The 26325-nt window shown below is 49.4% G+C and overlaps 1 protein-coding gene across 1 annotated transcript; it reads left to right on the forward strand.

Annotated features, from left to right (window-relative positions):
- Window positions 1–384: 384 nt before the first annotated feature.
- LOC111156497 (trichoplein keratin filament binding) lies at window positions 385–15807 on the forward strand. Its single transcript, XM_022517436.1, has 13 exons — window positions 385–480; window positions 1950–2143; window positions 2975–3185; window positions 3774–3830; window positions 6139–6207; window positions 6891–7064; window positions 7975–8087; window positions 8265–8331; window positions 9256–9428; window positions 10202–10283; window positions 12114–12299; window positions 12928–13071; window positions 14507–15807. Exons 2-13 carry the CDS (start codon window positions 1950–1952, stop codon window positions 14537–14539), a joined length of 1503 nt encoding a protein of 500 aa, XP_022373144.1. The 5' UTR covers window positions 385–480; the 3' UTR covers window positions 14540–15807.
- The last annotated feature ends 10518 nt before the right edge of the window (window positions 15808–26325 follow it).

Raw genomic sequence — 26325 nt, forward strand, 5'->3', positions numbered from 1 at the left:
TCTTCTTTAAAGGCACCTGGACTTTTAAGACCTCCCCAAGCGATTCTCGTGTGCAGCCAGGCTTGAGAACCACTGACTTGTCCCCCTGACCTTCTCCCCACCTCCCCACCCCCCACCCCGGGCAACCCTCACCTTCAACCCCCAGGTAACCACCGTTTTGATTTTTGCGGAGTAGTGAGGATTCCCTTACCTTCAACTTTCCTTGTTTCCGGGATGAGCGACGTTTGGGATTGATCTCCCGCCCCCCACGAGAGGGCGCCAGAGGAAAAAAAGCACCCTCCTTTCTCTCCGCGCGTTCGGTATCGCGCTGGAGGCGGCTTGGCCCTTGCGGCACCCCGTCGTCCGTCCGTTGCCACGGGCAACGAGCGGGGAAACGGCGGGCGTTGGTGCAGCGCGGCCGGGCGGGACTTGCCGGCCTTGATTGGGGCATGCAGGAGCTCAGCGGGGGCACTTTTCGGAAGTTCCGGGGCGCGGAGGAACGTGAGTCGGAGGATGGGCTAGGCCGGATCCGGCGTGGGGGTCGGGACTCGGGGAGCCCGGCCGCAGTGGCCACGAGCTGGCGGGAACCGCGGCTGGCGTCCGGGGACCCATAGTCCCTGCGCGCTCTGGGTCTGACGCCTTGCTCTGCAACCCCGTTTGTCGTCTGTGGACGTTGGGGCTGCGTGAAGGATGGGACCGATCTGGGACAGGAGTCTCGTTTCTTGATTCCTGGTGCAAAACTTTTCCGCGGGCGGCTTACAGGGCAAGGAAAAAGTTAGGTGCACCTTGCCACAGTTCCAAGACAGGTTGTCAACTGGCAGCCGCATGCTAAACTTGGCCCATAGATGTGGATTATTTTTCCCCAGCTCTGAGCACCGAGTCTGAGGCTTGGCCTGGACCCAGACCTATCCTCCTATTCAACAGACGTTCCGTAAGCACCGTCGTAGCCAAGTACTGTGTAGACCCTGCCCATCTTGGCAGCTCTGGGCTCAGGGAAGGAGGTGTCTGGAGTGAGACTGCTCTCAGCTTTCAAGTCTCCGTTGTGTTCCCATTTTGCTCGGTGATCTGGGCACATCGATTCCTCTCTGGGTCTCAGTTTCTCCATCTGTAAGTTGAGGGATGTGTCCTCCATGCCAATCCAGAGCACTTCCAGCTGTGACCGCTGGGCTGGGACGCTCCCCGGGGGTTGCCAGAGCCAGGGCACATTGGTCCCCACAGGCAGCCTCTTGCTGTCTACAGAGCCCAGGCCTTGGTTTGACACTGTCATGAAATAGGATCCCGGTCCTTTCATTTCCTCTGCTTCCTAGCTCTGTGATCCTGGGCAAGCCTCTTCACCATTTTGTTTTGGTTTTAAATTTTATTTATTTATTTTTTAAAAGATTTGTTTACTTGACACACAGGGAAAGATCACAAGTAGGCAGAGAGGCAGGCAGAGAGAGAGAGGGAAGCAGGCTCCCCGCTGAGGAGAGAGCCCGACGCAGGACTCAATCCCAGAACCCCGAGATCACAACCCGAGCCAAAGGCAGAGGCTTAACCCACTGAGCCACCCAGTTACCATTTTGAGCTTGAGTTTGCTCACCTGCCAAATAACGGAGTGATTTTAACAATAAAAAATATCATATATGTCAAGAGTTTGGCACATATATGTGTTCCTGAAATCATTATCCCTGTTACTTTGTGAGGAGCGTTGAAGTCCCCAAGTGTTTGGGCCAGCATTGCTAGGACTGGTTCCCTGCCTTCATCTGCAGCGTCCTCGATGGTGTCTGGCTCACAGCTGGGTGCAGTCCAGGCTTATTTAAAGTGATGATTTGCCAAGCATTTGAAAAATGCTGCTGCCTGGGGGCCTGCACTAAGACTTTTTTGATGTCATTGGTCTGGAGTAGGGTGATTCCGGGGGCAGCCAAGAGGTGAAGACCAATCATTAGGGGGCTGCAGTAGGCTCATTTTCCTACCATTGCCGTTCTCTTCAGATGGCACTCCCCACGCTGCCCTCTTACTGGTGTAGCCGGAGGCTTCTGGACCAGCAGATGGCCCGACAGCGACACCGAGAGCAGGAGGCCCGGCTTCGGCAACAGTGGGACCAGAACAGCCGCTACTTCAGGATGTCTGATATCTGTAGCTTCAAACAGGCTGAATGGAGCTCCAAGACCTCCTACCAGCGGAGGTAACTACAGTGACTTTAGGGGGACAGAGGCAGGAAGCCAGTTGTTGGTCAGGGCATGTGGCTTTAAGAACCCAGGGGGTGGGGGGTGGGGGAGTGGCTTAACAGCACGTTTTCTGGAGGAATTTGCTGGATGGCATAGGTTCCCTGCATGGTCATGTGTTTCCAGTTGAAAACTGAAAAGAAAGATCACCAGTGAAATAATATATTTGCATTGAAAAAGAGAAAACAATAAGAAATATATGTAGAATCTGGGAGTCTCCGGGTGACCCTTTATCCCCAGAGAGAACCACGGTTAATAGTGTGATGCAGATCCTCCCATACTTTTCCCCAGCTGTGTGTGTATAAATTACACACACACACACACACACACACACACACACACACACCCACATCCATTGTTACAGAAATAAATGTAAAAAACATGGAAGGTAAAAGCATAGGCTTTGGAGTTAGATAAACCTAGATGGAAAACCTGACTGTGTCACTTGCTGTATAAATGAGCCTTGTTCCTCCTCCGTGACGTGGGGCTACAACAGAATCCACTTTTTAGGATTTATGGTGAATAGGAAGCCATCCATGTATCTAGTACCTGGTACATGGTAATTGCTCAAGCATTAGCTACTACTGTGACTGTGTGCATACGGGAGACCACTGTACACTTCCTTATTGCGAAACCAAGATGCTGTTATGCATAGCGTTCCATGACCTGCTGACACTTTCCTGGATCACCATGTCGCGTCCATCTTAGCCTCTTTGGCCACACAGCAGAGCAGAGCATGCCGCGGGTGGCCGTCACATGACCGATGTAGGGAGGGCTCCTTCTACCCCCAGCATGCATGCCTACCAGCGGGAGAAGATGAAGGAGGAGAAGAGGAAGCAGCTGGAAGGCAGGCGGGACAGACTCAGGCAGCTCCTGCAGGAGGAGCAGGACCTGCTCGCCAGAGAGCTGGAGGCACTGCGGCTAAGCATGGACTTGCGGGAGGGAAGGATCCGGGAGCGGCACGGCAATCTGAAGTCAGCCCGAGAAGAGCAGAGGAAACTGGTAACGTCTTCTAGTCCCTTAGGAGCCTAGGAGAGTGGGAGTGTCCCTAGCCAGTCAGTGTGGCTTATGTGGGGGCTGCCCCTGGGGACTCTGGTCTGATGAGCCAGCCGTTAACGGCAGAGCCTGCAGGGCAAGGGGCTTGTGCTATGTTGTTCTTCACGTGTGTTTTGCATGAGTCACTTCTATTCTCTTTGGCCCCTTAAATCATGACCTCTGAGTCCTTTGCCTTTATTCCAGTCCCGTGGTCCTGCAGAGGCTTGGCAGTACTTGTGGGGAATGGTGAGCCCCAGTCTGTGTATTGAAGCCTGCTCTACCTTTTGCAACGGATCTGTCACATCTGGGACCCATCTGTAGCATCAGATCTTGGCACCCTTCCATCACCATGTGGCAGTCATTTGTCAGGCTTGTCTGGTTCCGTTCCGGTGTCTCCCAGAGCCGGGGGTGCACCGCGGGAAGGCGGTCTGAAGGGCAGGTGCTGTGACAGCGAGCCAGTGGAGGGGCGCTCAGCTTGAGCTGACTTCTGCTGGGGGTTATCCAAAATGCGAATGGATTTGAGAAGTGACATGAGGCTTTGTGTTTTCTTGACAGATTGCTGAACAACTTTTATACGAACACTGGAAAAAGAACCACCCCAGACTTCGAGAGGTGAAAACCTTTGATTTGCCTCAGTAGATGAAATCATGTTTCCCTTCTTGTTTTTCAACTTGCATCTCTTTCTGGGGGTGAAACAGGAGAGAGCAGCCACCTGAAAAATGCACCAGGCAGATCTGGTTCCTTTGGTCTTGAGCCAGCACTTACTGAACATTCGCTGCCTGGTTTAGCCCCTGGGCATGTGGAAATTAGGTGGGGTCCCCACTCTTCAAGAGCTCGCTGCCCAGTGCAGGAGACAGTGGGCAGCTCGTTACAGTGCAGATTGCAATGGGCTTTGCAGGCCCGGAAAGATGGAGGTCAGAGACACATCTCAGAGGAGTTGCTGGGGTGAAGTTTGGAAGGACATGGGCTTTTACCTGATGGTGTGGAGGTGAGGAAAGGACATTCCAGATTGACGCAGCTGAGCGAGGATCAGGCCTGAGCGAGTCCACGGAGCAACAGTGGCTGAGAGGTTGTGCCGTCAGAGAGGGAAGGGGGACTGCAGGAGATGAGGCTGGTGAGGCAGGTGGGCCCAGATCCCGGCCAGCCCTGTGTGGCCTTCTCCTGGAAGCATGGAGAGCACCTGGATGATTTTAAGCAGGGGTACAGTGGGACCAAGCTGCATTTTGGGGAACAGTAGCTTTGGTAGCACTGTGGCAGTCAGCAGGAAGGGGTGAAGCCAGGGCAGTGGTAGTGGAGGCCAGACTGGGGTGGCAGGAGAAAGGATGACAATGGATGAGACCTGGGAGCAAGGGAGGGCTGGTCTGGCTTGAGCGGCACCCTTCCATGGAGACTGGGCTAGAGGAGGATGACCCGTGATGTTGTCAGTAATTTATTTCAACTTAAACTTTGTGTCTTTCTTTGGTGGGATGAGTTTATTTATTCCTAATTATATTTGGAAATTGCTAGTTACTAAGTAACGGAGTAATTTGGTGGTTTGGAGTTTTATACAGTTAGCACTAAGACTTTTCTTGGCCATTTGAGGGCTTAGGTTGGTGCTCCAAAATCTTTTACTCAGAAATGTTTATTTAGGGGCTCCTGGGTGGTTCAGTGGATTAAAGCCTCTGCCTTCAGCTTGGGTCATGATCCCAGGGTTCTGGGATTGAGCCCCGCATTGGGCTCTCTGCTCAATAGGGAGCCTGTTTCCCCCTCTCTCTCTGCCTGCCTCTCTGCCTACTTGTGATCTCTGTCTGTCAAATAAATAAAATCTTTAAAAAAAAAAAATGGGACACTTGGGTGGCTCAGTGGGTTGAACCTGGGCCTTCGGCTCGGGTCATGGGATTGAGCCCCGCGTCGGGCTCTCTGCTTGGTGGGGAGCCTGCTTCCCCCACCGCCCCGCCAGCTGCTCTACTTGTGATCTCTCTCTCCCTGTCAAATAAATAAATGAAATCTTTATTTTTAAAAAAATGTTTATTTAGAACACTCAAATTAGGGACACTTGGGTGGCTTAGTCAGTTAAACATCTGCCTTCAGCTCAGGTCATGATCCCAGGGTCCTGGGATCAAGTCCCACATTAGGCTCCTTGCTCTGCAAGAGGCCTGCTTCTACCTCTGCCTGCTTCTCCCTTTGCTTGTGCTCTGGTTCTTTCTCTCTGATGGTTTCCCCAATAAAGCTTTTAGGTAGTGCTGTAATTCATTTTCTGACCCAAAAGATTCTTTAAACCCAAATCTCTTCTCTCTCTCTCTCTCTCTCTTTTTTTTTTTAAGTAGGCTTCACACCCATTGTGGAGCTCAACATGGGGCTTGAACTCAGGACCCTGAGATCAGGGGCTGAGCTGAGATGGAGAGTCGGACATTTAACCGACTGAGCCACCCAGGCGCTACCCCCTCATCCCGAAATCTCTTCTTGACTACCCCAGATATGTCGCATCTGTTGCTACAGGAGTACGTGTTTATCCAGCTCTGCAGAAGGAGTTCTGAGGAGTCAGGCAGAAGGCTGAGTCTGTCCCTCAGCCAGCTCCTGCTGCCCTGAGACCTTCCATACTTTGGAGCAGCCAGAGGTGGCCTTTCAGATCCTGTTTCCATTTCAGTGTCCACTGCCCGGCTCCTGCTCAACCCCCAGGGTGCTGGGAGAAAAGTTTGTGCTCCTTTGTTACAACTCTTACGGTTTGCTTAGAACTGCCTAGTCCTTTAAATCAGTAAACACCAACTGGCTGGCATTTGGACTGTCCATGTTGGGGTCCCCTTGTGCTCCCCTGTAAGGTAGCTGGGCCTCCCTGTATCCTCGAGTGGGGAACTTAGGGCGACTGCCGGTGCACCCTGCAGCATACGTCTGTCACATGAGCCAGTGAGGAAGTTCATCTTCTCTGCCTTCTCACCCTCAGATTGAATCAGCCCTGCACAAGGAGCATGTGATAAACTCTTGGAAAATGCAGGAAGAAGAAAAAAAACAGGTGTGGTAAATGACTTGGGAAATAGTCCTCCGTGCTGTGGTGGGCATGCTGTCTCCAGGGCCTTGAAGTTTTCTTGTTTTCGATGTTAATGACTCTGATCCAGGAATAGACTTGATCGAAGTTGATGTAACATACTAACACCGAACGGCGGTTGCTCTGACACATACGACAATCCGTTGTGTTCATTCCCAGGGGCAGAGTCACACAGGGGACCAGGGTGGGCCACTTGCAGGTGGAATGCACATCTTAAAGGTCACTGTTGTTGCTGGCTGTCTCTTTTGATGTAGTTTGCATCGTAAACTCTCAACCTTGGCTTACGGCAGCCCCTCTGGGGACAAAAGTCCACACCTCTGTGAACCCGCAGCTGTGTCTCTGGGTTAATTTTGGAGAGTATTTTGCTGGCTTTTGGAAGGGGAAGGAACCCCAACATTCTTGAGCCCCTCCTCTGTGCCAGGCCCTGTGCTGAGTCTTTCCCCAGTGTTGTCTCTGAGGGAAGCATCACACCCGTGCTTCTCACCGTGAGAACAGCCCAGGAAGGTGCTCCCTCACGCAGGGTCACACAGCTGATAAGTGGCATGACTCACTCTGGTGCAGACACATCCAAATGAGGAACAGCGGTGGGGACCTGGGTCTCTGCTGGCCGCGTTACAGATACTGACCTGGGTTCCTTTGGGTCCACGTAGCAAGAAGCCACCAAAGAGGAAGAGAACAAACAGTATGAAAATGAGTATGAACGGGCCCGAAGGGAAGCGCTGGAGCGGATGAAAGCAGAGGAGGAAAGGAGGCAGTTGGAGGGCAAACTCCAGGCGGAGGCGCTGCTCGAGCAGATGGAGGAGCTGAAGCTGAAGGAGCAGGAGGTGAGGGCATGGTCCTGGCTCCTCTCTAGCAGCTGCCTATCATTAGAAAATGGCGTTTTAGAAAGCTGTGCTGAGAAGGTCCTATGCGGGGGAAGGGATGAATCTAAGAAATGCAACAATGCTTGGTTCTCCCTTTTCACATGTATTCCCAGCTGTGGTTTTCCATCCTCCTAGGTTGTATGCCCAGATTCTAGAATGTTCATGATATGGAGAGAGTACTTCTCTTAGGTGTGTTTCCAGAGTGGCTGTGTGAGGACCTTCTTAGAACTTGGATTTTCCAGGGCACTAAGTAGACTTGAATTAGTCTGATGTTCTAGCACACAGCTACACCTCTCCTCAGCTAGCAGGTTGGGGATATCAAGGCATAAACTGTGAGGGTCTTTGGTTCAGGAGTTCAGGAGGCTCTTTGGGGATGCAGTTGCCCTGAGCTAGATTCCTGGGCTGGGTCTTCCCATTCAGACTAGGGGAAGCCTGTCCTTCCTCAGGCCCAAATGATTCAGGAAACAGGTCCTTAATGCCCATGATCTGCTTGATGCCAAGCACTGCACTGGGCTCCAGAGACAGCTGTGAGCAGGGCCCACAGCCCTGGCCTGCAAAGCTCCTGGCCCTCACGGCAGGAACAGTGTTGGGTGGGGGAGACAGGTTAAGTTACAGTAAGGCGTGGACGAGTGCAGGGTCCTGTGGCAGCATGGAGCATGGGTCTCATCCTTGTCCACAGGCCCGGGAAAGGCTCTTGCAGGAAATGAGTGAGCTGGGCTCAGGGCTCAGAGCCCAGAGGTGGGAGGGGGTTCTGATTGCCCCCTGCCACGCCAGCCCTGTTGCCTTGCATTTGGTGAAAATACAGATGAAGAATGAAGGGAGCTCAGATTCTGATGACCTTAACTGGACTTAACTGTCATTGCCACCACAGGCCACCAAACTGAGGAAGGAGCAAGAGAATCTGCTAAAGCAGCGGTGGGAGCTGGAGAGGCTGGAGGAAGAGAGGAAGCAGATGGCAGCCTTCCGGCAGAAGGCAGAGCTGGGGTGTGTGTGAGCAGGGCCCCCAGTGGCTGCCCTGGCCAGGGGGGCGAGCCTCTCACTCTTCCAGACGTGCATGGGTACCCCAAACCAGAGAGGACACAGTCTGTAGTAAGCAGCTGTCTGACCTCCAGTAATTGTTTATGAGACACTGAAGGCAGCCCCTGTTTTGCTCATTTCTAGACGCTTTCTGAGACATCAGTATAATGTGCAGCTCAATCGGCGTACGCAGCAGATCCAAGAGGAACTGGTGAGTCTGGGTTAGCCTGGCATTTCTTCCACCCTCTTTGGAAGAAGATGCTTTCCGTTGCTCAGTAGCTGGGTGTGCTCTCATAAGACCCCGGGGAAGATTCCGCCTTGCTCAGCCCTAGAGTCCCCGCCCATCCCCAGAGGGGTCTGCGGTGGTCTCCTCCCAGATACATGGACAGGATGCTCGGAGAGATGAGCAGTGGGGTTCTTTAAAAATCGAAGTGGCATTCCTCAGCCTATTTACCTAACAGCAAACCTCAGATACTGGGAGTGAGCTTGTTCTTTTGTACTAGGTGTCAGTGGGCTGGCTAGTGGCACAGGGACAGGGAGAGGGAATGAGCAAGCCTGCTCGCCTCCACCCTGGCCTGCAGCAGTCAGGGTGGGCCAGAGGTGGCGGCGGTGCTGTGCTGGGGCAGCTCGCCACTTTTCCCCAGCGCGTCTTTCCCGTCGCGGGACCTCCAGAGCCCCCTCGCTCTGCACAGCACCCCACTGTAGCAGTGTGCATCACAGCCCGTTCCGTCGCAGTCGCTTGTGGTTCTTTCTTCTTACAGCATGGCTGCATTGAGCATTTTGTGCACATGTCTCTGTGCCTTTGGGTCTCCAGTATGTTCTCAGAAGTGACACTGTTGCCCAACAGTGTTCTGGAAAGCTGTGCTGCCAGGCCTGTCCAAGGGCAGGGACATGCGTGTGGCGGCAGAGGGGTCTCCCTTGGAAAGGGAAAGCTCCTGGGCCTCTCCTGTGTTGTTTAAAACCGTCCCTAAGTGATTCTACTGACTCTTCCCATCTCTCTCTCTGGAACCCTTGGAAGCCTCAGGAATGTCTGCTCTCTGTGCTGAGTGCAGGAGGGAGGGGCTGTGAGAGTGGGAGGCTGGGGCCACAGAAGAGCTCCCACCGCCCCCGCTGTGCTTCCTCGTCCACCCTCCAGGAGGCGGACAAGCACATCCTGCAGGCGCTCCTCGAGAAGGAGGATGAGAACCAGCGCATGCACTTGGCCAAGAAGGAGCAGGCCCTGGCCGACGCGGCGTGGATGAAGCAGGTCATTGAGGAGCAGCTGCGGCTGGAGAGGGAGCGGGAGGCAGAGCTGCAGCTGCTGTTGAGGTGAGAGGTGGCACTGACACTCTTGGCCTCTACTCTGGTCCCTCACAGCCACACAGGGACCACGGGGGTCTCCCTTGTGACCGAAACCTCTGCCCTTGCTCAGCTGTCCATAGTGAGGAGCACGTGTTTGCTAACAGACCTGGCTTCTGGGGGTGTTTCCCTGAAGAAATCATTAGGGTTTACAGTAAGGGTCTGTTCATTTAAAATTTTAGAAATTTGATGGGAAATTATTATAAACTGTGGAGATGCTGATACTACAGATGGTTCTGGACCCTAAAAATTCATCCAGGAGATTGAAATAATCAACTGAAAGGTCACGTTTACTAAGCACAGATTGTGGGTCAGACACTGCAGAGTGCTTTCCCGTCCTCATCTTACTGAATCCTGACATCCCTGGGACTCGAGGAGGGGGACTCGCATCCCCCACTGCTTATCTCTCATGTGAGCCAGCAGTGACCTCAGGAGCAAGGTGACAGCTCAGGCACCGCACGGCTCCTCTCTCCAGGGTCCTGACTGCTGTAGTCGCCTGGGTGCCAGTCATCACAGTTGTGTTTTTTAAGGAGGCAGGAGCGTGACAGGCAGCCCAGAGCACTTACTGGAGGGACAGTATCTGGGAGCTTGTTCGTAATTGTCACCTGTGGAGAGTTGGGTGCAGAAGTTGGTGTGAAGGTTGGCCCCACAGGAGATGTGTGTGCGGAGCCCTTGGGTTCTTTTGTGGTCTTCTGCCATCGATGGTGGCAAGGAGCCTGCTATCATCTGCTCTGTGTTCCCAGGGAGGAAGCCAAGGAGATGTGGGAGAAGAGAGAGGCGGAGTGGGCCCGGGAGAGGAGCGCCCGAGACAGACTGATGAGCGAGGTAATCGCAGCTGCGAGCACTTACCCTGCCAAATGTTCTGGAACGCAGGCTTCTCTGGTTGTCTTAAAGAGACTTGTAATGTCGTTATGAGAGTAGTATCAACTTCGTAGAAAACAATTCGTGAGTACAGGAAGTAAATATCAAGTCACCCAGACCCCCGGCACCTACAGGCACCATTACTTGGGTTCCTTCGACTACTCGGGTTTCTGTGCATGACGTGTGTCTCTGTGTGTTCCCTCATACCACGAGGTTTGATTTCAAGCATTCTAACATAGTCACGTCTTGGAGCTGTTTTGACAACTGCATATTATATCACATGTGTGTGTTGTAGTTTGTGTTCTATTCCTTTCTTGGGGGTACTCTTTCTTTTTTTCCCCTCCCCTAATTTTGAGGCATTACAAGAATCATTGCAGTGAACAGCTTGGTGCATAAGGCTTTCTGTTTTCCATATTTAGGATGTTTTTTTCTTGGGGTGTGTAACCAGAAGTGGATTCTTGGAGGAGCATAGCTGTTTTCTTTGTCGGAGTTAAGGAATGCACATGAGGCATACCCCCATTAGAAGGAAATCTTTTAGGGGCTCCTGGCTGGCTCATTTGGTGGACCATGCACCTCTTAATCCTGGGCTCATGAGTTCAAGCCCCATATTGCAGGTAGAGATTCCGTAATAAAAAAAAAAATTAAAAAAAGGAAATCTTTTTAGAGAAAAGCCTTCGTTATCCATGTATTGAAAGTTAAAGTGGGGACGCCTGGGTGGCTCAGTTGGTTGAGTGGCTGCCTTTGGCTCAGGTTACGATCCCAGCATCCTGGGATCGAGTCCCACATCGGGCTCCTTGCTCGGCAGGGAGCCTGCTTCTCCCTCTGCCTCTGCCTGCCATTCTGTCTGCCTGTGCTTGCTCTCTCTCTGACAAATAAATAAATAATCTTTTTAAAAAAAAAAGGGGGGGGTCACCTGGGTGGCTCAGTGGGTTAAACCCTCTGCCTTCGGCTCAGGTCATGATCTCAGTGTCCTGGGATCAAGCCCCGAGTCGGGCTGTCTGCTCAGCAGGGAGCCTGCTTCCCTTCCTCTCTCTCTCTGCCTGCCTGTCTGCCTGCTTGTGATCTCTGTCAAATAGATAAATAAAATCTTTAAAAAAAAAGGGGGGGGATGTTAAAGTGGTTTAAAATGGAAATTAATTTTCTGCTTGTCATTTTGGAATCCATGAGGAGTCGGGTTCCCAGTGGTTCTCTCTCACTTTGGGACTACCCATACTCTGCAGTACCTTCTGTTTTCTTATTAAAAATGTTCCTCCTCGTTGTAGCCACTTATGTGTCTCCGCCAGGGAGCAAAATTGTTGGGTGTGGGAGGTGGCTTCCCACTGTTCCTGGTTCTCCAGGCCTGGCTGTGCTCTGGATGTTATCCTGTGGTGAGGCCAGGTTTCAAACCCAGAAGGTTTCTGGCACTCTAAGCAATACATTTAAATCCAAAAGGTTGAGGGGGCGACCCAGACTCTATCTCCGGTCATCTGCGTGGCTTGTTGTTTCTTTTTCTAGAACTGATGGATAGTGAGACTCACAACCTTGTTGCTATGTTTCTGTCCTGGGTAGGGAGCTCCATCCCCTCTAACCTTGTCGGTACCCAGCTGTCTCTCCCTGCCACAGAGTCTGTGCATTTTGTGTTTGGTGGGGACAGGTGGGAGGCAGGGCTGACACCGTGTGGGCCGCTCCTATGATCTGGACTTGGCTTCACCTGGCATATTCAGCCCTGAGGCTGAGGACAAGGCTGGGGCTCACAGAACAGGTACCTGTTAGCATCACGCTAAAATCTGCTCTTTGCCTTCCCACTGTGGATAGGTTTTGACAGGAAGACAACAACAAATAAGAGAAAAGCTTGAACAAAACCGACGAGCACAGGAGGAGTCCCTGAGACACAGGGAGCAACTTATTAAAAATCTTGAAGAAGCAAGAGAGTCAGCTCGCCGTGAGAAGGAGGAGAGTGAAGAACTGAAATCGGCCAGGAAACAGGAACTGGAGGCCCAGGTGGGTTCAGCTGGGGGTGGGGGGGTGATGGGGGGAGGCAGCCTCAGCCAGGGGGATGTGAGCTACACGCAGCAGGCCTCGCTGTGGCCCCTCCCCGCTGTGGCACAGGATGCCAAGACCCTTGACTTTCTTCCGTGGCCTGGCACTAGGACCTTGTCCGAGAAGCCCACGCTAATGGGCTCAGTGCATCTCTTTTCCTATCTAGCTGAAACGTCCGAGAAGCCCACGCTAATGGGCTCAGTGCATCTCTTTTCCTATCTAGCTGAAACCCCAACCCTCCTGATTAGTTCCAGCTTTACTCCAGGTCCTCTGTCTGTGTGGGAGTAAGACTGTCATGCCTGGCAAGCCCCTCTCTTTCCTGTCTGCATCTGCCAGGCTTTGGCTTGCTGGGGTACATTTTATTCATTTTGGGACCTAATAGGAGCACAGAATGATCTAAGCACATGGGCACACCCAGAGCTTTTGTCTTTCCAGTCTCATAATTGCCCTTCCTTCTTGCGGCACTCTCTGGCACTGTTCCTTAGCTGGGATTATCCAGCCGGCACAGATCCACGGGCTTCCCCTCGTGATCCAAGGCAGGGCTCCGCCCTGGGAGCTTGTCCTGGGTGACTGTGCTCTCGGTGGCCAGGTTGCACAGCGGCAGCTGCAGGCATGGGAAGAGGACCAGCAGCAGGAGGAGGAAGAAGAGGAGGCGAGGCGGGCAGAGCAGCTCAGCGACACCCTGCTACAGCAGGAAGCGAAGATGATGGCCGAGCGGGGCTACCGGCCCAAGGTAGGAGTCTGCAGGGGATGGGCCATGCTGCTGAGCCACCACTCGGCTTGGCCTCTGCCATTCCAGGCCTGTTTGTAGCCCTGTGTTTGGCTCCACTTCCCAACCAGCGCCGGTTCTTCCTTGCTCCTCCTCTGTTTCTCCCTTTCTTGGCCAGTAGGAGACCTTAACATATGGTTCTTCCAGTTCTTGTTCGGGCTTGAGATGGTCTTGCTCGGGTCCTGAGTGCTGAGCTGCGGGCCATGTGGTCCCCTCTGGGGCTGGGAGCCATCTGAGAGCCCCGGCGCAGTGGGTGGGAGGTGAAGGAGCAGTGGTGCCAGGTCCTGGCTGTGCACATGGCGGATCCCAGGTTTCCCTTCCTCTCAGCACCTCTACCTGCCCCCTCCCCACCCTGTGATCCTCTCCTCTCCTTCCTTCTTTCCCTGTCTCTCAAAGTACTTGAGTCACCCCTGTGCAGGACACCACAGGGCGCACAGAGAAGCAGAGGCTGGCACGCTCCTCCCAGGGAATTGACAGCTAGAGCACCGGGAACCAAGGGATGGCCCAGCAAGTGCGTCGCCCCCCCCTGCTGCTGTACCATGGCCGTTCCGGTCCCCCTGGCACTCTGAAGTGCTGTGGTACCAAGACTGGCTCCTTCATGGTCAGATAACTCTGGGAAGCCGTCGAGGCAGGTAGAGCAGGTGCTACACTGGCAGCAGTTTTGTCCTACACTACACTGTTTTGTCCTGACTGGCTGGGGCTCTCGAGGTGCAGGGAACAACATGTTCTCAACTCACCTGACCATGGATCGGTGAGTGCCCCGGGACTAGGCTTCACAGAGTGTCCATGGACGCATTATTAAAAAAAGAATAGGGGTGCCTGGGTGGCTCTGTCAGCTAAGTGGCTGCCTTCGGCTCAGGTCATGATCCTGGGGTCCTGGGATCGAGTCCCACATTGGGCTCCCTGCTCAGTGGGGAGTCTGCTTCTCCCTCTCCCTCTGCGTCCCTGCTCCTGTTCTCTTTCTCTCTCTATCTCAAATAAATGAATAATATCTTTAAAAAAAAAATAATAAGGGGCGCCTGGATGGCTCAGTGGGTTGGGCCGCTGCCTTCGGCTCGGGTCATGATCTCAGGGTCCTGGGATTGAGTCCCGCATTGGGCTCTCTGCTCGGCGGGGAGCCTGCTTCCCTCTCTCTCTCTCTCTCTCTCTCTCTGCCTGCCTCTCCGTCTACTTGTGGTCTCTCTCTGTCAAATAAATAAATAAAATCTTAAAAAAAAAATTTGTATAAAAAAAATAATAAAATGCCTTAGTTATGGCTTAGGGTCAAAGTTTTGTCACTTGTAAATGAAAAAGCTATTTATTTATACTGCGCTTTTAGTTCTTATTTAAGTTGGGCTTCATTCCCACTGTTCCTGAGATTGCCGATCTTCTCAGACTTGTGTTTTCTTTGTTTCCTCAGCCCTGTGGACATCCCAGAATTGCTTGGAACTGACTCCATTGGTGCCAGAAGCCCAGAGAGCAGGGATGCTGAGGCCTTCAATAGCAGGCACCAGACAGTTGTACCGCGTTCCGGTCGAATGTTCGGGTCACTGCGAAATGGTTCAGTGAGCCTCTTCGGGTCCACAGTTAAACAGAGCAAGGGCCTCACCAGACGAAGGTATTGTGGATAGGCAGCACCCAGCAGGAAGCCCCTTCCTGCCTTTCGTATCCGAGGATGGGGCTCCTGTAGTCACACGCTGACAGTGCTGTCACACAGTCCCCTCCTAGACTGCACCTGTGCTAGGAGCTGTGGGGTATGTCCTATTGCAGGATATATGGTTTCCTGTTGCCTCACGCTAATTGTCAGCCTCCAGTGAAGAGTCCCTCTGGAGAGAAGTTTCTCAGTTTTTAAACTTGCTATTTTAATTTCATTATTCTGTTGAGAACAGACTCGAAAGTCTTGATGCAGTTTATTTCAGGGTTTATTAATTTCGTGGTCCCCCAAGGATCATATCTTGTTTTCTGGAAGAAAAAAGCTATGAAACTCTGAGACAGTCTGATGTGCTTCACAGATGCTTTCTGGAAAGGTGGCAAGAAGTGGGTCTTTCCTCCTTCAGGAAACGTTTGGTAGAATTCCCGTAGAGAGCCCTGTGTGGGGTGATCCCAACGTGGATATTACTGAGCCCCAGAAGGGAGCCTCAAAAGGCCACCTGGGTGGCTAACCTTTTGGCTGACACTTTGGACCTCTCGTGTCTTGGGCAGGTCTTGGCAGCATGCAGCCTTCTGGGATGTGTGTGCCCAGAGGAAGGAGCCCTTAGCCTGAAGGAAGTAGATCACACTCAACCAGATAGGCCAGAACTTCCTCTTCCCACTGTTCTATCAATGTGACACAGTTCTAGATTCATCTCTGCAAGGAGTACAAGATCCCTGCAGCAATAATCATATTTTTATGACTTGTATTTTTTTTTCAGATTCTTCCTCTGAGGTTTCAGTTTTATTATATTGTATTTAAGATTGCACGTCTCAGTAAATTACAGCTAATTATAGGGCTACGTGCCAGGTTATTAAAAACCAGAGTTTATTAGAAAAACTCCTGTGTGTAAGGGCTGCATTGCCTTCTACATCCATTGTGCTGTAAAACAAATAATATATTTTTCATTTTCTTGTCTTGAATTTCTTTGGCTGTGATCTCCTGAGCACCACTTTCATTATGCTTGCTCGTATTCGCTTCCCCTGTTCAGATGTTCATTTATTGTGAAATAAAGTTCTGGTGTGACAGCATGGCTTCCTGGCTTCCATGGCTTCCCCTGTTCAGATGTTCATTTATTGTGAAATAAAGTTCTGGTGTGACAGCATGGCTTCCTGGCTTTGTGGGCCCTGTAGAGTGAAAGGTTTGTACTGACTTAATCCACATCTCCTACAGCTTTGCATATTTCCTAAGACTGCTCACATTTTCTAGGCTATGTCAGTTTTTTCTTATGGAAATGGTTGTGTCTCCCCTCTAATTTTCACTAGATCCTCTTTTAAGTGAACCACAGGGAATTACTAGCTCCACTATAGATTTGATGTGGCCAGAATGCCTGGTAAGTAGGCACGTAAATATCTACTATTTCTTATTTTCAAATTTCTTGTTTTTGAAGCCTTTTTTGTGATGCTGATTTTCTGTCTAATTCATGTAAATGCTTCCTCTCCAAACTCGACCAAAATAATAGTTTCTAAGTTTCGAGCTTCCCTTGCCTTACCGCTTCCAGCATAGCCCAGAGTCCTCTTCTCTCGTGTATAGTTTGTGCTCTGATCATGTATGTATATTGGCCGTGTTGTTTCTAAGCACCTTTTTCTTTTTCCTGTTTTTTTCTAGCACCTTTTTCTGTGCCCTGTAAAATTAGTGCTTTTTAGATTATTCTTCACAGGTTCTTCTATGAAGTTCAATTCCTTTGGAACAGATGGTACTGAAGCCACTACTAATATTAAAGTAATTCTTATTTTCTGTGTTTTCATTCTTTGTGCTCATTCAACACATACTTCGAGTTGATTTTTGTGAAGGGTGTCAGGTCTGTGTCTTTATTCATTTTTTGGTCACGTAGATGTCCAGTTGTCCCAGAACCATTTGTTTGAAAGAATACTTGTGTCATCACAGTACCTTGGCTCCTTTGTCAGAGATCAGTTGACTGTATTTATTGTCAGTGTATTTCTGGCCTCCTTAATCTGATCCTTTGATCTGTTTATTCTTTCGCCAGTACCATAAGCTCCTATAGTCAGTACCACTGTCTTGATTCCTGTTGCTTTAAGTCTTAAAGTTGGGTAGTACAATTTGTTCTTTTCCTGCAATATTGTATTGGCTCTTCTGGGTCTTTTGCCTCTCCACATAAACCTTAGAATCAGTTTCTGATATCCACAAAATAACTTGCTGGAATATTTTTTTTTAACTTTTTTTTTTTTTTTTTTTTTTTTTTTTAAGTAATCTCTATACCTAATGTGGGACTCGAACTTGCAACCCCAAGATCAAAAGTTGCCTTCTCCACTGACTGAGCCAGCCAGGCTCCCCACCAGTTGCTAGGGATTGCATTGAATCTGTAGATCAAGTTGGGAAGAACTGACATTTTAACAATCTTCCTGTCTATGAACATGAATGAAATATGCCTTTGTAAAAGTTCATTCATCAGAATTTTGTTTTCCTTCATATAGCTCTGATACATTTTTTTTAAATTTATACCTACAGTATTTCATTGTTTTTGGGTGCTAATGTAATTGGTACTGTGTTTTTAATTTCAAATTCCACCTCTTCGTTGCTAGTGTGTAGGAAAATAATTAATGTTTGTACATTAACTTTCTATCCTATAACCTTGCTATAATTGCTTATTGGTTCCAGGAGGTTTTTTTGGTTAATTCTTTCAGATTTTGTCCATAAAGATGATCATGTCATCTGTGAACAAAGTCAGTTTTATTCCTTCCTTCCTGATCTGTATCTTTTACTTCCTTTTCTTCTCTTACTGCATTAGCTACAACTTCTGTGTTGAAAAGGAGTGGTGAAAGGGGACATCTTTACCTTGTACCCAACCTTAGTGGGAAAGCTTTGAGTTTCTCACCATTAGGTATGATACTAGCTATAGGTTTTTGTAGATTTTTTTTTTTTTTATCAAGTTGAAGAAGTTCCCCTCTCTTCCTAGTTTGCTAAAAGTTTTTATTACAAATGGGTATTGGATTTTTCCACAGATCTTGTCTAGTCTTTTCTTTTTTAAAAGATTTTATTTACTTATTTGACAGAGATCACAAGTAGGCAGAGAGAGAAAGGAAGGGAAGCAGGCTCCCTGCTGAACAGAGAGCCCAGTGCAGGGCTTGATCCTGGTACCCTGGGATCATGACCTGAGCCGAAGGCAGAGGCTTTAACCCACTGAGCCACCCAGGCGCCCCTTACAGGTCTTTTTTGCATCTATTGATATGATGTGATTTTTCTTTTTTAGATTGTAGATGCGATGGATTACATTAATTGAGTTTTGAATGTTGAACCAGTCTTGCATACCTGGGATAAATCTAACTTGGTTGTGGTATATAATTCTTTTTATACACTACTGGATTCAATTTGCTAATATTTTGTTGAGGATTTTTGTATTTATGTTTATGAGAGAGATTGATCTGTCGTTTTCTTCTCTGGTAATGTCTTTGCCTAGGTTTGGCTTTAGGGTAATGCTGGCCTCACAGAATGGATTTTGCATTTATATTCTGAAAAAACCTATGGGGAATTGGTATACGTTCTTCCCTAAATGTTTGGTAGAATTCACCAGTGAATCCATCTGGGCCAGCCTGGTACTTTATTTTTGGAAGGTTATTAATTATTGATTGAACTTCGTAAGTAGGTGTAGGCCTGTGCAGATTGTTTCTTATTTGAATTTTGACAGGTTAAGTATTTCAGGGAGTCGGTTCATTTCTTCTAGGTTATCAGTTTGTGAGCATGGAGTTGGTCATAGTATTCCCTTATTGTCATTTTGATTTTGATGTTCATGAGATCTGTAGTGATGTCCCCTTTTCATTTCTGATATTAGTGATTTGTATCCTCTCTTTTTGTCTTAGCCTGGCTGGAGGCTTATTGATTTTATTGATCTTTCTAAAGAACCATCTTTTGGTTTTGTTGATTTTTCTCTGTTGAATTCCTTTTTTCTAATTTTACTCTAGTTAACATATACATTATGTAATAGGCTTACAGTTAACATATTTTTTGCTCCGTCCGGGTTGACAATATAAATGAGGTTCTTTGGGCACTTTTTTTTTTTTTTTTCCATTTTTCAAACTGTCCATTTAGCCTAATGATCTCTATTTCTTCCTTTTTTCTTTTTTTTTTTAAATTTTTTTTTATTAACATATAATGTATTATTAGCCCCAGGGGTACAGATCCATGAATCGCCAGGTTTACATACTTCACAGCACTCACCATAGCGCATACCTTCCCCAATGTTCATAACCCAACCACCCTCTCCCTGCCCCCCTCCCCTTGGCAACCCTTTGTTTGTTTTGTGAGATTAAGAGTCTCTTATGGTTCGTCTCCCTCCCAATCCCATCTTGTTTCATTTATTCTTTCCCTACCCCCCCAAACCCCCCATGTTGCCTCTCAACTTCCTCATATCAGGGAGATCATATGATAATTGTCTTTCTCTGATTGACTTATGTCGCTAAGCATAATACCCTCTAGTTCTATCCATGTTGTTGCAAATGGCAAGATTTCATTTCTTTTGATGGCTGCATAGTATTCCATTGTATATATATATACCACATCTTCTTTATCCATTCATCTGTTGATGGACATCTAGGTTCTTTCCATAGTTTGGCTATTGTGGACATCACTGCTATAAATATTTGGGTACATGTGCCTTTGGATCACTACATTTTGTATCTTTGGGGTAAATACCCAGTAATGCGATGGCTGGGTCATATACCCAGCTCTATTTTCAACTTTTTGAGGAACCTCCATGCTGTTTTCCAGAGTGGTTGCACCAGCTTGCATTCCCACCAACAATTTAAGAGGGTTCTCTTTGGGCACTTTTGCTGTCATTCTGGCCTTTGCCAGTTGTAATCCAAGGAGTGACAGCCTTTAGGCCCAGGCTTCTCTTCACCACACAGGCCCTTCCTACATGATGTGAGCCAGGCCTATGGCTTTCAGCACTGTCTACCCATCAGTACATTCTGGATCTGTATCTCTAGTCTAGACTCCTATATCTACCACCCCTTTGGTATCCCTACTTCGATATGCATCTCAAAGGCACCTCCAACTCAGCACAAGACTAGCAAATGATCTCTCCTACTAAACTCCTATCATTAAACAAAACAACAGCAACAACCTGGCTCTTCTCCAGTGTTCTCAGATAAGCGAGTGGCACCCCCATCCATCCTGCCAGCTGCAGAAGCCATAAGCCTAGGGACACTGAATCCTGCTACTTTGAGCTCCAGCAACCTCCAAGTCCATTTGTTTTGCTCCCTCTGCCCCTATCTTTCATGGCTACCACTGAGTTCTGTCTGAAGTCACCCATCCACCTCACTTCCTTCTCCATCCTGCAGTCAGAGATCTTCTACAAACACACACCTGAAATGAAAATCTCCCACCTTCTTCAACAGTGTCCCTCTGCATCTTTAGACCAAGAGTCAAATGCTTTCGTGACCTCCCAGAGAAGGCCTTGCAGGGGCCTTCTCTGAATGTGCCATGCTGCCTCCTGGCCAGGAAAAGAACAATACGATTGGGATAAAGATGTTTCTTACAGCATTATTTATAAAAGCAGAAACTGATAACCTGGATATCCAACACTAGGAGACTGTTTGAATTTGGGATGTTATGCAGTGCATTAAAAGGAAATGGAATGTTGGGGCACCTGGGTGGCTCAGTGGGTTAAAACCTCTGCCTTCAGCTCAGGTCATGATCCCAGGGTCCTGGGATCGAGCCCCACATCTGGCTCTAACCCTTTTCTCTGCCTGCCTCTCTGCCTATTTATGATCTCTGTCAAATAAATAAAATCTTTAAAAAAAAAAAAAAAGAGGAAATGGAATGCTTTTTTTTTTTTTTTTTTTTTTTTTAAATGTTCATGCTGTGTTAAACTGAAAAGTTGTCCCAAAGAGGGGCATCTGGCTGGCTCAGTTGGTAGAGCTGATCTTGGGGTCATCAGTTTGAACCCCATGTTGGGCTAGAAATTACTTAAAAATTTTTTTAATTAAAAAAGTATTCAAAAGTAGCATTTATATAATTTCCCCTTTAAGGAAGCAAAACACTCTCTTGGTATTTCTAAAGTTGGGATGATGACTATTTTTCATTTTGGATGCTTTTCTCTATTTTACAAAGAGAATATAACCTTTGAAACGAGGGAGGAAATGTTTTTTAAAAAACCAAAAAAGGCAAATTCTAGAGATAATTAACAAAACTACCTGACAAAACTAAACAACTGTGCCTCTGTTCCTTAAAGAGATACTTCCTACTGTCTGGCAGGGAAAATTAAGGACTCTTTTCCAAATATGGATGTGGGAGGTTTCTGGTGAAGGCACAGTCCTACGATGGCCTCTGGGGCCCCTATTGAGGCCCCTGGTCTCTGAACAACTTGGAGGGATATTACGGAAAAAGGCAGTGTCGAAAGGTCATGTCCTGTGATTGCATTTGTATAACATTCTTGAAAGGACGGAGTTGCAGAGCTGAACAGATTCACAGTTGCCAGGGCACAGGATGTGACTCTCAAGGAGCAGCGTGAAGGAGACGCCTGTGGTGATACAGAAGGTCTGTCTTCACTGTGGTGTGAAGGCAACAGGAACTGACATGTGGATATGACGGCATAGAACCACACACACACACACACGCATATAAAGTCAGGACATCTGAACAAGGTCTGTGATTGTGCCGATATCCACATCCTGATCTTGATACTGTACTGCAGTTTGTTAGAAGTTATCATTGGGGGAAACTGAGCAAAGGGCACAGGGGACCACTACAATTTTTGCAACTGTTCTGTGAATCTATGATTATTTCAAAATAAAACAATGCTCTAGTGGAGGGGAGGTTTCTTAAGACACAAGGAACACAAACCATAAGGAAAAGATTGATAAATTTGACTACATTTAATAAAATGCTTATTTCAGGGGTGCCTAGGTGGTTCAGTCAGTTGAGCATCCAACTCTTAGTTCTGGCTCAGGTTGTGATCTCCTAGATCGTGAGATTGAGCTCCAAATCAGGCTCTACTCAATGCAGACTCTGCTTGGGATTTTCCCCCCTCTTCCTCTCCCTCCCCCTTAGCCCCTCCTCCCTCACTCACAGGCTCTCTCTAAAAATAAATAAATCTAAAAAAAAAAAAAAAAAAAAGCCAAACACCGTATTTCAAAAGACACCTAAGAAGGAAAAGATGTGCCACAGAATGTTAAAGGATGTTTGTAACACAGTAAACAAAGGACTAGTGTTTAAAACATTTTTAAAACTCCTATTAAGAATAATGAAAAATAGAACCTAATGGAAAAATGGGTAAACACTCAAACAGGCATTTCACAAAAGAGGAAATCTAAATGGCTAATAAACCCGGAAAAGCACACAGCAATATTGTCCAAGAATGCATATTGAAACTGAGACACTACCATAAACCCTGTGGATTGACAAAATTTTTTTTAAAGATTTATTTTAAAGTCATCTCTACACTCAATGTGGGGCTTGAACTCACAACCCTGAGATCAAGAGTCGCACGCTCTACCGACTGAGCCAGCCGGGTGCCTCTGGATTGACAAAATTGACACAGCTTTTATATCAGTGTTCATGAAGATGCAGAACAATGGGAAGTCTCACATTCTGCTGGTACAACACTTTGGAAAAGGATAAAAACAGCATTACACATTTGGAGATGTACGTTCTCTACCATCCAGGTCCATATATATCTCCCACAGAAGTATAGTCCTACATGTACCAAAAGACATACCTTTCAGAGTTTTTTAAGAGCCAAGAACTAGAAATAACTGAAACTTTTATCACTAAAATACTAGATTAATAGATCATGTGTATACAATGCATGAATGCTACACAACATGGAAAATCTAAGCGGAGGCATGCACGTTGACCTAGCTGACTCACAAGATTGAGGGAAAGAAGAGAATACACCAGTAGGGTTCATTTACATGTTCAAAACCAGACAAAACACAGCTCTTACTTAGGTCTGGGAACACACACAGGGCATGGAACCAAAAGCTAGGAGCAGTGAGCACTGAAGTCCAGGGGAAGGAGGGGCCCATGGGGGCTCCTGGGGGAAAGGCAGTGTTCTCTTTCTTACCTGGGTTGCGGCTACCTAGGTGGTCACTTTAGAATTCTACGTGGATGCGGCAGACGTATTTCTGAATTTAGAGCTCCCGTGGGAGGTGGTAGCAAACAGAAGTGCTGGAGTGAAGGGTGGAGGGTCTGGCCCAAGCGCTTGGGTTCTCTGACGCTCCACCTCCACCATGTAGAGGCCAGGGGATCCCTCTCTAGGCCCTGTTCGTCTGTGAAATGTGGAGAAGGGTGACGTGTGGATGTGCTAAAAGTAAATAACAAAAAGCGCAGAGCCCAAATGGACCTGTTTTCTTGCCAAGAGGAGGCTTCCCTGTCCCTAGGAAACAACCTGTCTGCACACCGTGGTCCCTGTGTCTGGACTTGGGTAGGATTTCATCTTGATTTAATTGGCAGAAGCAGGTCAGATTCCGGCTTCTAGCCTCCATGGGGAGCTCTCTCCCCCTACTTGGAACGGGTGAACCCCCTGTCCACGCTGTGCTGGGCCCTGGAGCCCTCCTGCTTCTAGTGGCAGGTCCAGGGCTGCTGCTCCCAGAAGGGCTGACGGGGTGTGTGTCACCACGGAATCTGTGAGGTCCCTGAATCATGGAAACTGGTGAAATGGGCAACATCCTCCACTCACAGATCAGTCTTATTACTTGAGCAGCAGTTACCGAGAGTTTCAATTTCAAACAGACCGAAAAGACTGGAAATATTTGTGGCAAAAGTAAGGAGGGGGAAAGACGAAACGCACATGTGGCCACCCGGATCCTGTTCCTCTAAGCCTGCCTGGGGTGGGCAGGGGACCACACAGACATGGGCATGGGCCTTCCTGCTCCGCCACTCCCAGGCAGGAGGAAGGTTGGACTGCAGGGCCACCAAGCCTGCTGCATGTCTCCCTCCCACCTTACCTCTGTCAAAGTCACAGCTGGCCTTCATCCTCCTCTGCTTCCAGAAGCTCTGTCACCTGCCCGTCCCTCCAGCCACCTTCCTTGATGGTCCACTGTGCCAGCAGAGCCCCGTGATGAAGAGCACAGGCCCTGTCCTCTAACTTCCTGCCCCACCACCAACTGTGCTTTGAGGTCTGAGCCTCAGTGTCCTCATCTGCAAAACGGGTAGTTTCAGTCCCTACTTTATGAAATGATATAGAGCGCGGTGGCTGCGCACAGTACGTGCTGGCATTCACTCAGCCCTCATTCAGAAAGGAATAGCTGGGGTGCAGTGGGGAAGTGTGGAAAGGGCCAGGGCCTGGGAAGAAGAGGGCTGGAAGAGGGAAGCCCGTAGTTAAGTGTGAAACAAGGGGAGACTCAGGCCAACCTTAGATCCAGGGTCAGAGTGGGGGTTCAAGTTAGACTTCAAATCTTCCCTGTTTGTAAAGTGTTCCAGGCCCATGAGCCAGTTGGGGCTTGCAGGACTCAGCCCCAGCGAAGGGCCATGGCTAGGGGTGGAGTTCCGAGGGGGATGGGTGCAGAGCTGGCCATGGGGAGGGCAGGACACAGGGGTCCCCGTTACAAGAGTGGGGAATGGGGTGCTTGAGAGGGAAGAGAAGGGAAAGAGGAGTCCCAAAAGAGGAGAGGTGCTGGAAAGGGTGAGAAGAAGGATTTTGGAGGAGAGGCGGGTCCTTGGAGATAAGCTGCATTTGGGGGAAATGGGGCAGAGATGTTCCCATCTCTTGGGTCTGGGAAGGTGTGTAGTCAGGAAGCTGTGTGGCAAGAGCCTGGGCAGGAGGGAAGATGGAGGTGAGGTGGGAAGGAGCGAGGTTTGCACACGCCTCTCCCTGTCCCTCCTCCCGGCAGCAGCCCCCACCCCACTGCGGGGGACCTGCTCTGTGTTGAGCTGACCATGACCTGGTAAAGCTGTGGGGGAGTCTGTCCCACCTCACATGGCCCTGGTTTTTGGTGGGGTGGCTGGCTGGCCGAAGCACAGACCACAGTGTCCTCTGCCTGGCGTCTGTGGGCCACAGGGCCTGGCTCCTCGACACTCCTGCACGCCACCCTGCTGGGCAATGGGTCAGCCTCGGGTGTTGCTGAGCTGTCCCTGTGTTGAAGCTGCCCCTGCACAGCCCCATGGGTGAGAAAGCACTGCTCGTGGTCCTTGAGAGCCAGCGGACTGTCCTTCCAGGGGTCATTTGGCAAACGCTGGTGGGGTCCCAGCCCCCAAGGGCTCAAGGGTGAGACAGCCCTGCTTGGGGGGCCCATCTTAAGAGTCACATGCTGACTGTGCTGCATTTATCCACATAGTCTCATGTCATGCACAGGCCCCCCTCTGATGCCTGAAATAGACCCTGGGGAAACGTGGCACCCCCCCGGTTTCACCTCCAATGAGGCCACGAGACTCCGCAGTCCTGGAGTGTCAGGGGCAGGAAAAACCAACTGGGTCGTTTTTTGTGTGTGTGTGTGGGGGGGGGGTTAAGATTTTATTGATTTATTTGACAGAGATCACAAGTAGGCAGAGAGTCAGGCAGAGAGAGGGGGAAGCAGGCTCCCCGCTGAGCAGAGAGCCTGATGTGGGGCTCGATCCCAGGACCCTGGGATCATGACCTGAGCCGAAGACAGAGGCTTTAACCCACTGAGCCACCCAGGTGCCCCCCAACTGGGTCGTTTAAGAGAAAGATGAACTGGACTACTGACAACTCACAGGCCCCTCCTCAGCGTAACTGCTTGGGGAGTAACCGTCCTCATTCCCGCCTGCTGCACAGGGACATGGTGAGGATTACAGGAGTCAATACCTGTCCGGACCCCAGCACAGCACCTAGCACAGTCAACAGCTGATACAAGCCAGTTGTAATTATGAAAAGCAGATGGCCAGGAGGTGCATGGTAGGGTGCAGTGGCCTATAGCATACTGCGGGCCAGGGACTCTGGGATCCTGGCTGTGTTCCAGTGAGCCCTGCTGGGCTGTGATGTGGGTGCCCATGAGAACCCTGGCCTAGGAGGAACCTCCGGGTGTGAGCTGATGTGTGTGGGGCCTCAGACAAGCTAGTTCCCAAAGGAAGGATGCTGCATCTCCCCCAGCCTTGTTGCTTGGAAAGGCACGCACGATGGCCAGGCCCTGCTCCTTCTGTTTGAGAGAAGAGCCCCAAGTCACTGCTCTGGAGGACAACTGTTGGGGACTGAGGGTGGCCCCGATGAACCCAGATATACCCCACCATCCCTGTGGGAACCTGTGCCATGGGCCTTGCTCTGAGAGTTAGAAGACTGGTGGCCTTAAGAGACCAAAGTAACCCTACAGACCCCTCACCTGGTAGAGGAGGTGGGAGCACTGTGCCTGGCTGGCTGTTGCTGAACTTGAAAAATAAAAGTTCAGGAATGAACACATCATGATAAGATCAACGGAGCGCAGTGATGTGTAATTTCTTTTACAAGAGCTACTTGCTAATAAGCAGGAGGGGGAAAAAGGTCTTCACTCCTGTAAATTGACAAGAGCCGCCAGGGTGCAGACATATTCACTACTGTCTCATTAAAGATGACCTTACAGGAGGAGAACGTTCTTGAAACTTTGGCGGAGAATCTGGAAACATCACCTAACAGCCAGGAAACACAGCATTACCACAAA

This window comes from Enhydra lutris, unplaced genomic scaffold, assembly GCF_002288905.1.
Source record: "Enhydra lutris kenyoni isolate GAN:26980312 unplaced genomic scaffold, ASM228890v2 scaffoldscaffold46, whole genome shotgun sequence".
NCBI classification, from domain to species: Eukaryota; Metazoa; Chordata; class Mammalia; order Carnivora; family Mustelidae; genus Enhydra; species Enhydra lutris.

What these genes read in the sequence shown, in the direction of transcription:
- LOC111156497 (XM_022517436.1), top strand. Translation starts at nt 1,950, where the DNA reads ATGGCACTCCCCACGCTGCCCTCTTACTGGTGTAGCCGGAGGCTTCTG. An exon ending in GAGCTGCAGCTGCTGTTGAG is followed by an intron (nt 9,429 to 10,201) that starts GTGAGAGGTGGC and finishes CTGTGTTCCCAG; the next exon opens with GGAGGAAGCCAAGGAGATGT. An exon ending in AGCGGGGCTACCGGCCCAAG is followed by an intron (nt 13,072 to 14,506) that starts GTAGGAGTCTGC and finishes TTGTTTCCTCAG; the next exon opens with CCCTGTGGACATCCCAGAAT.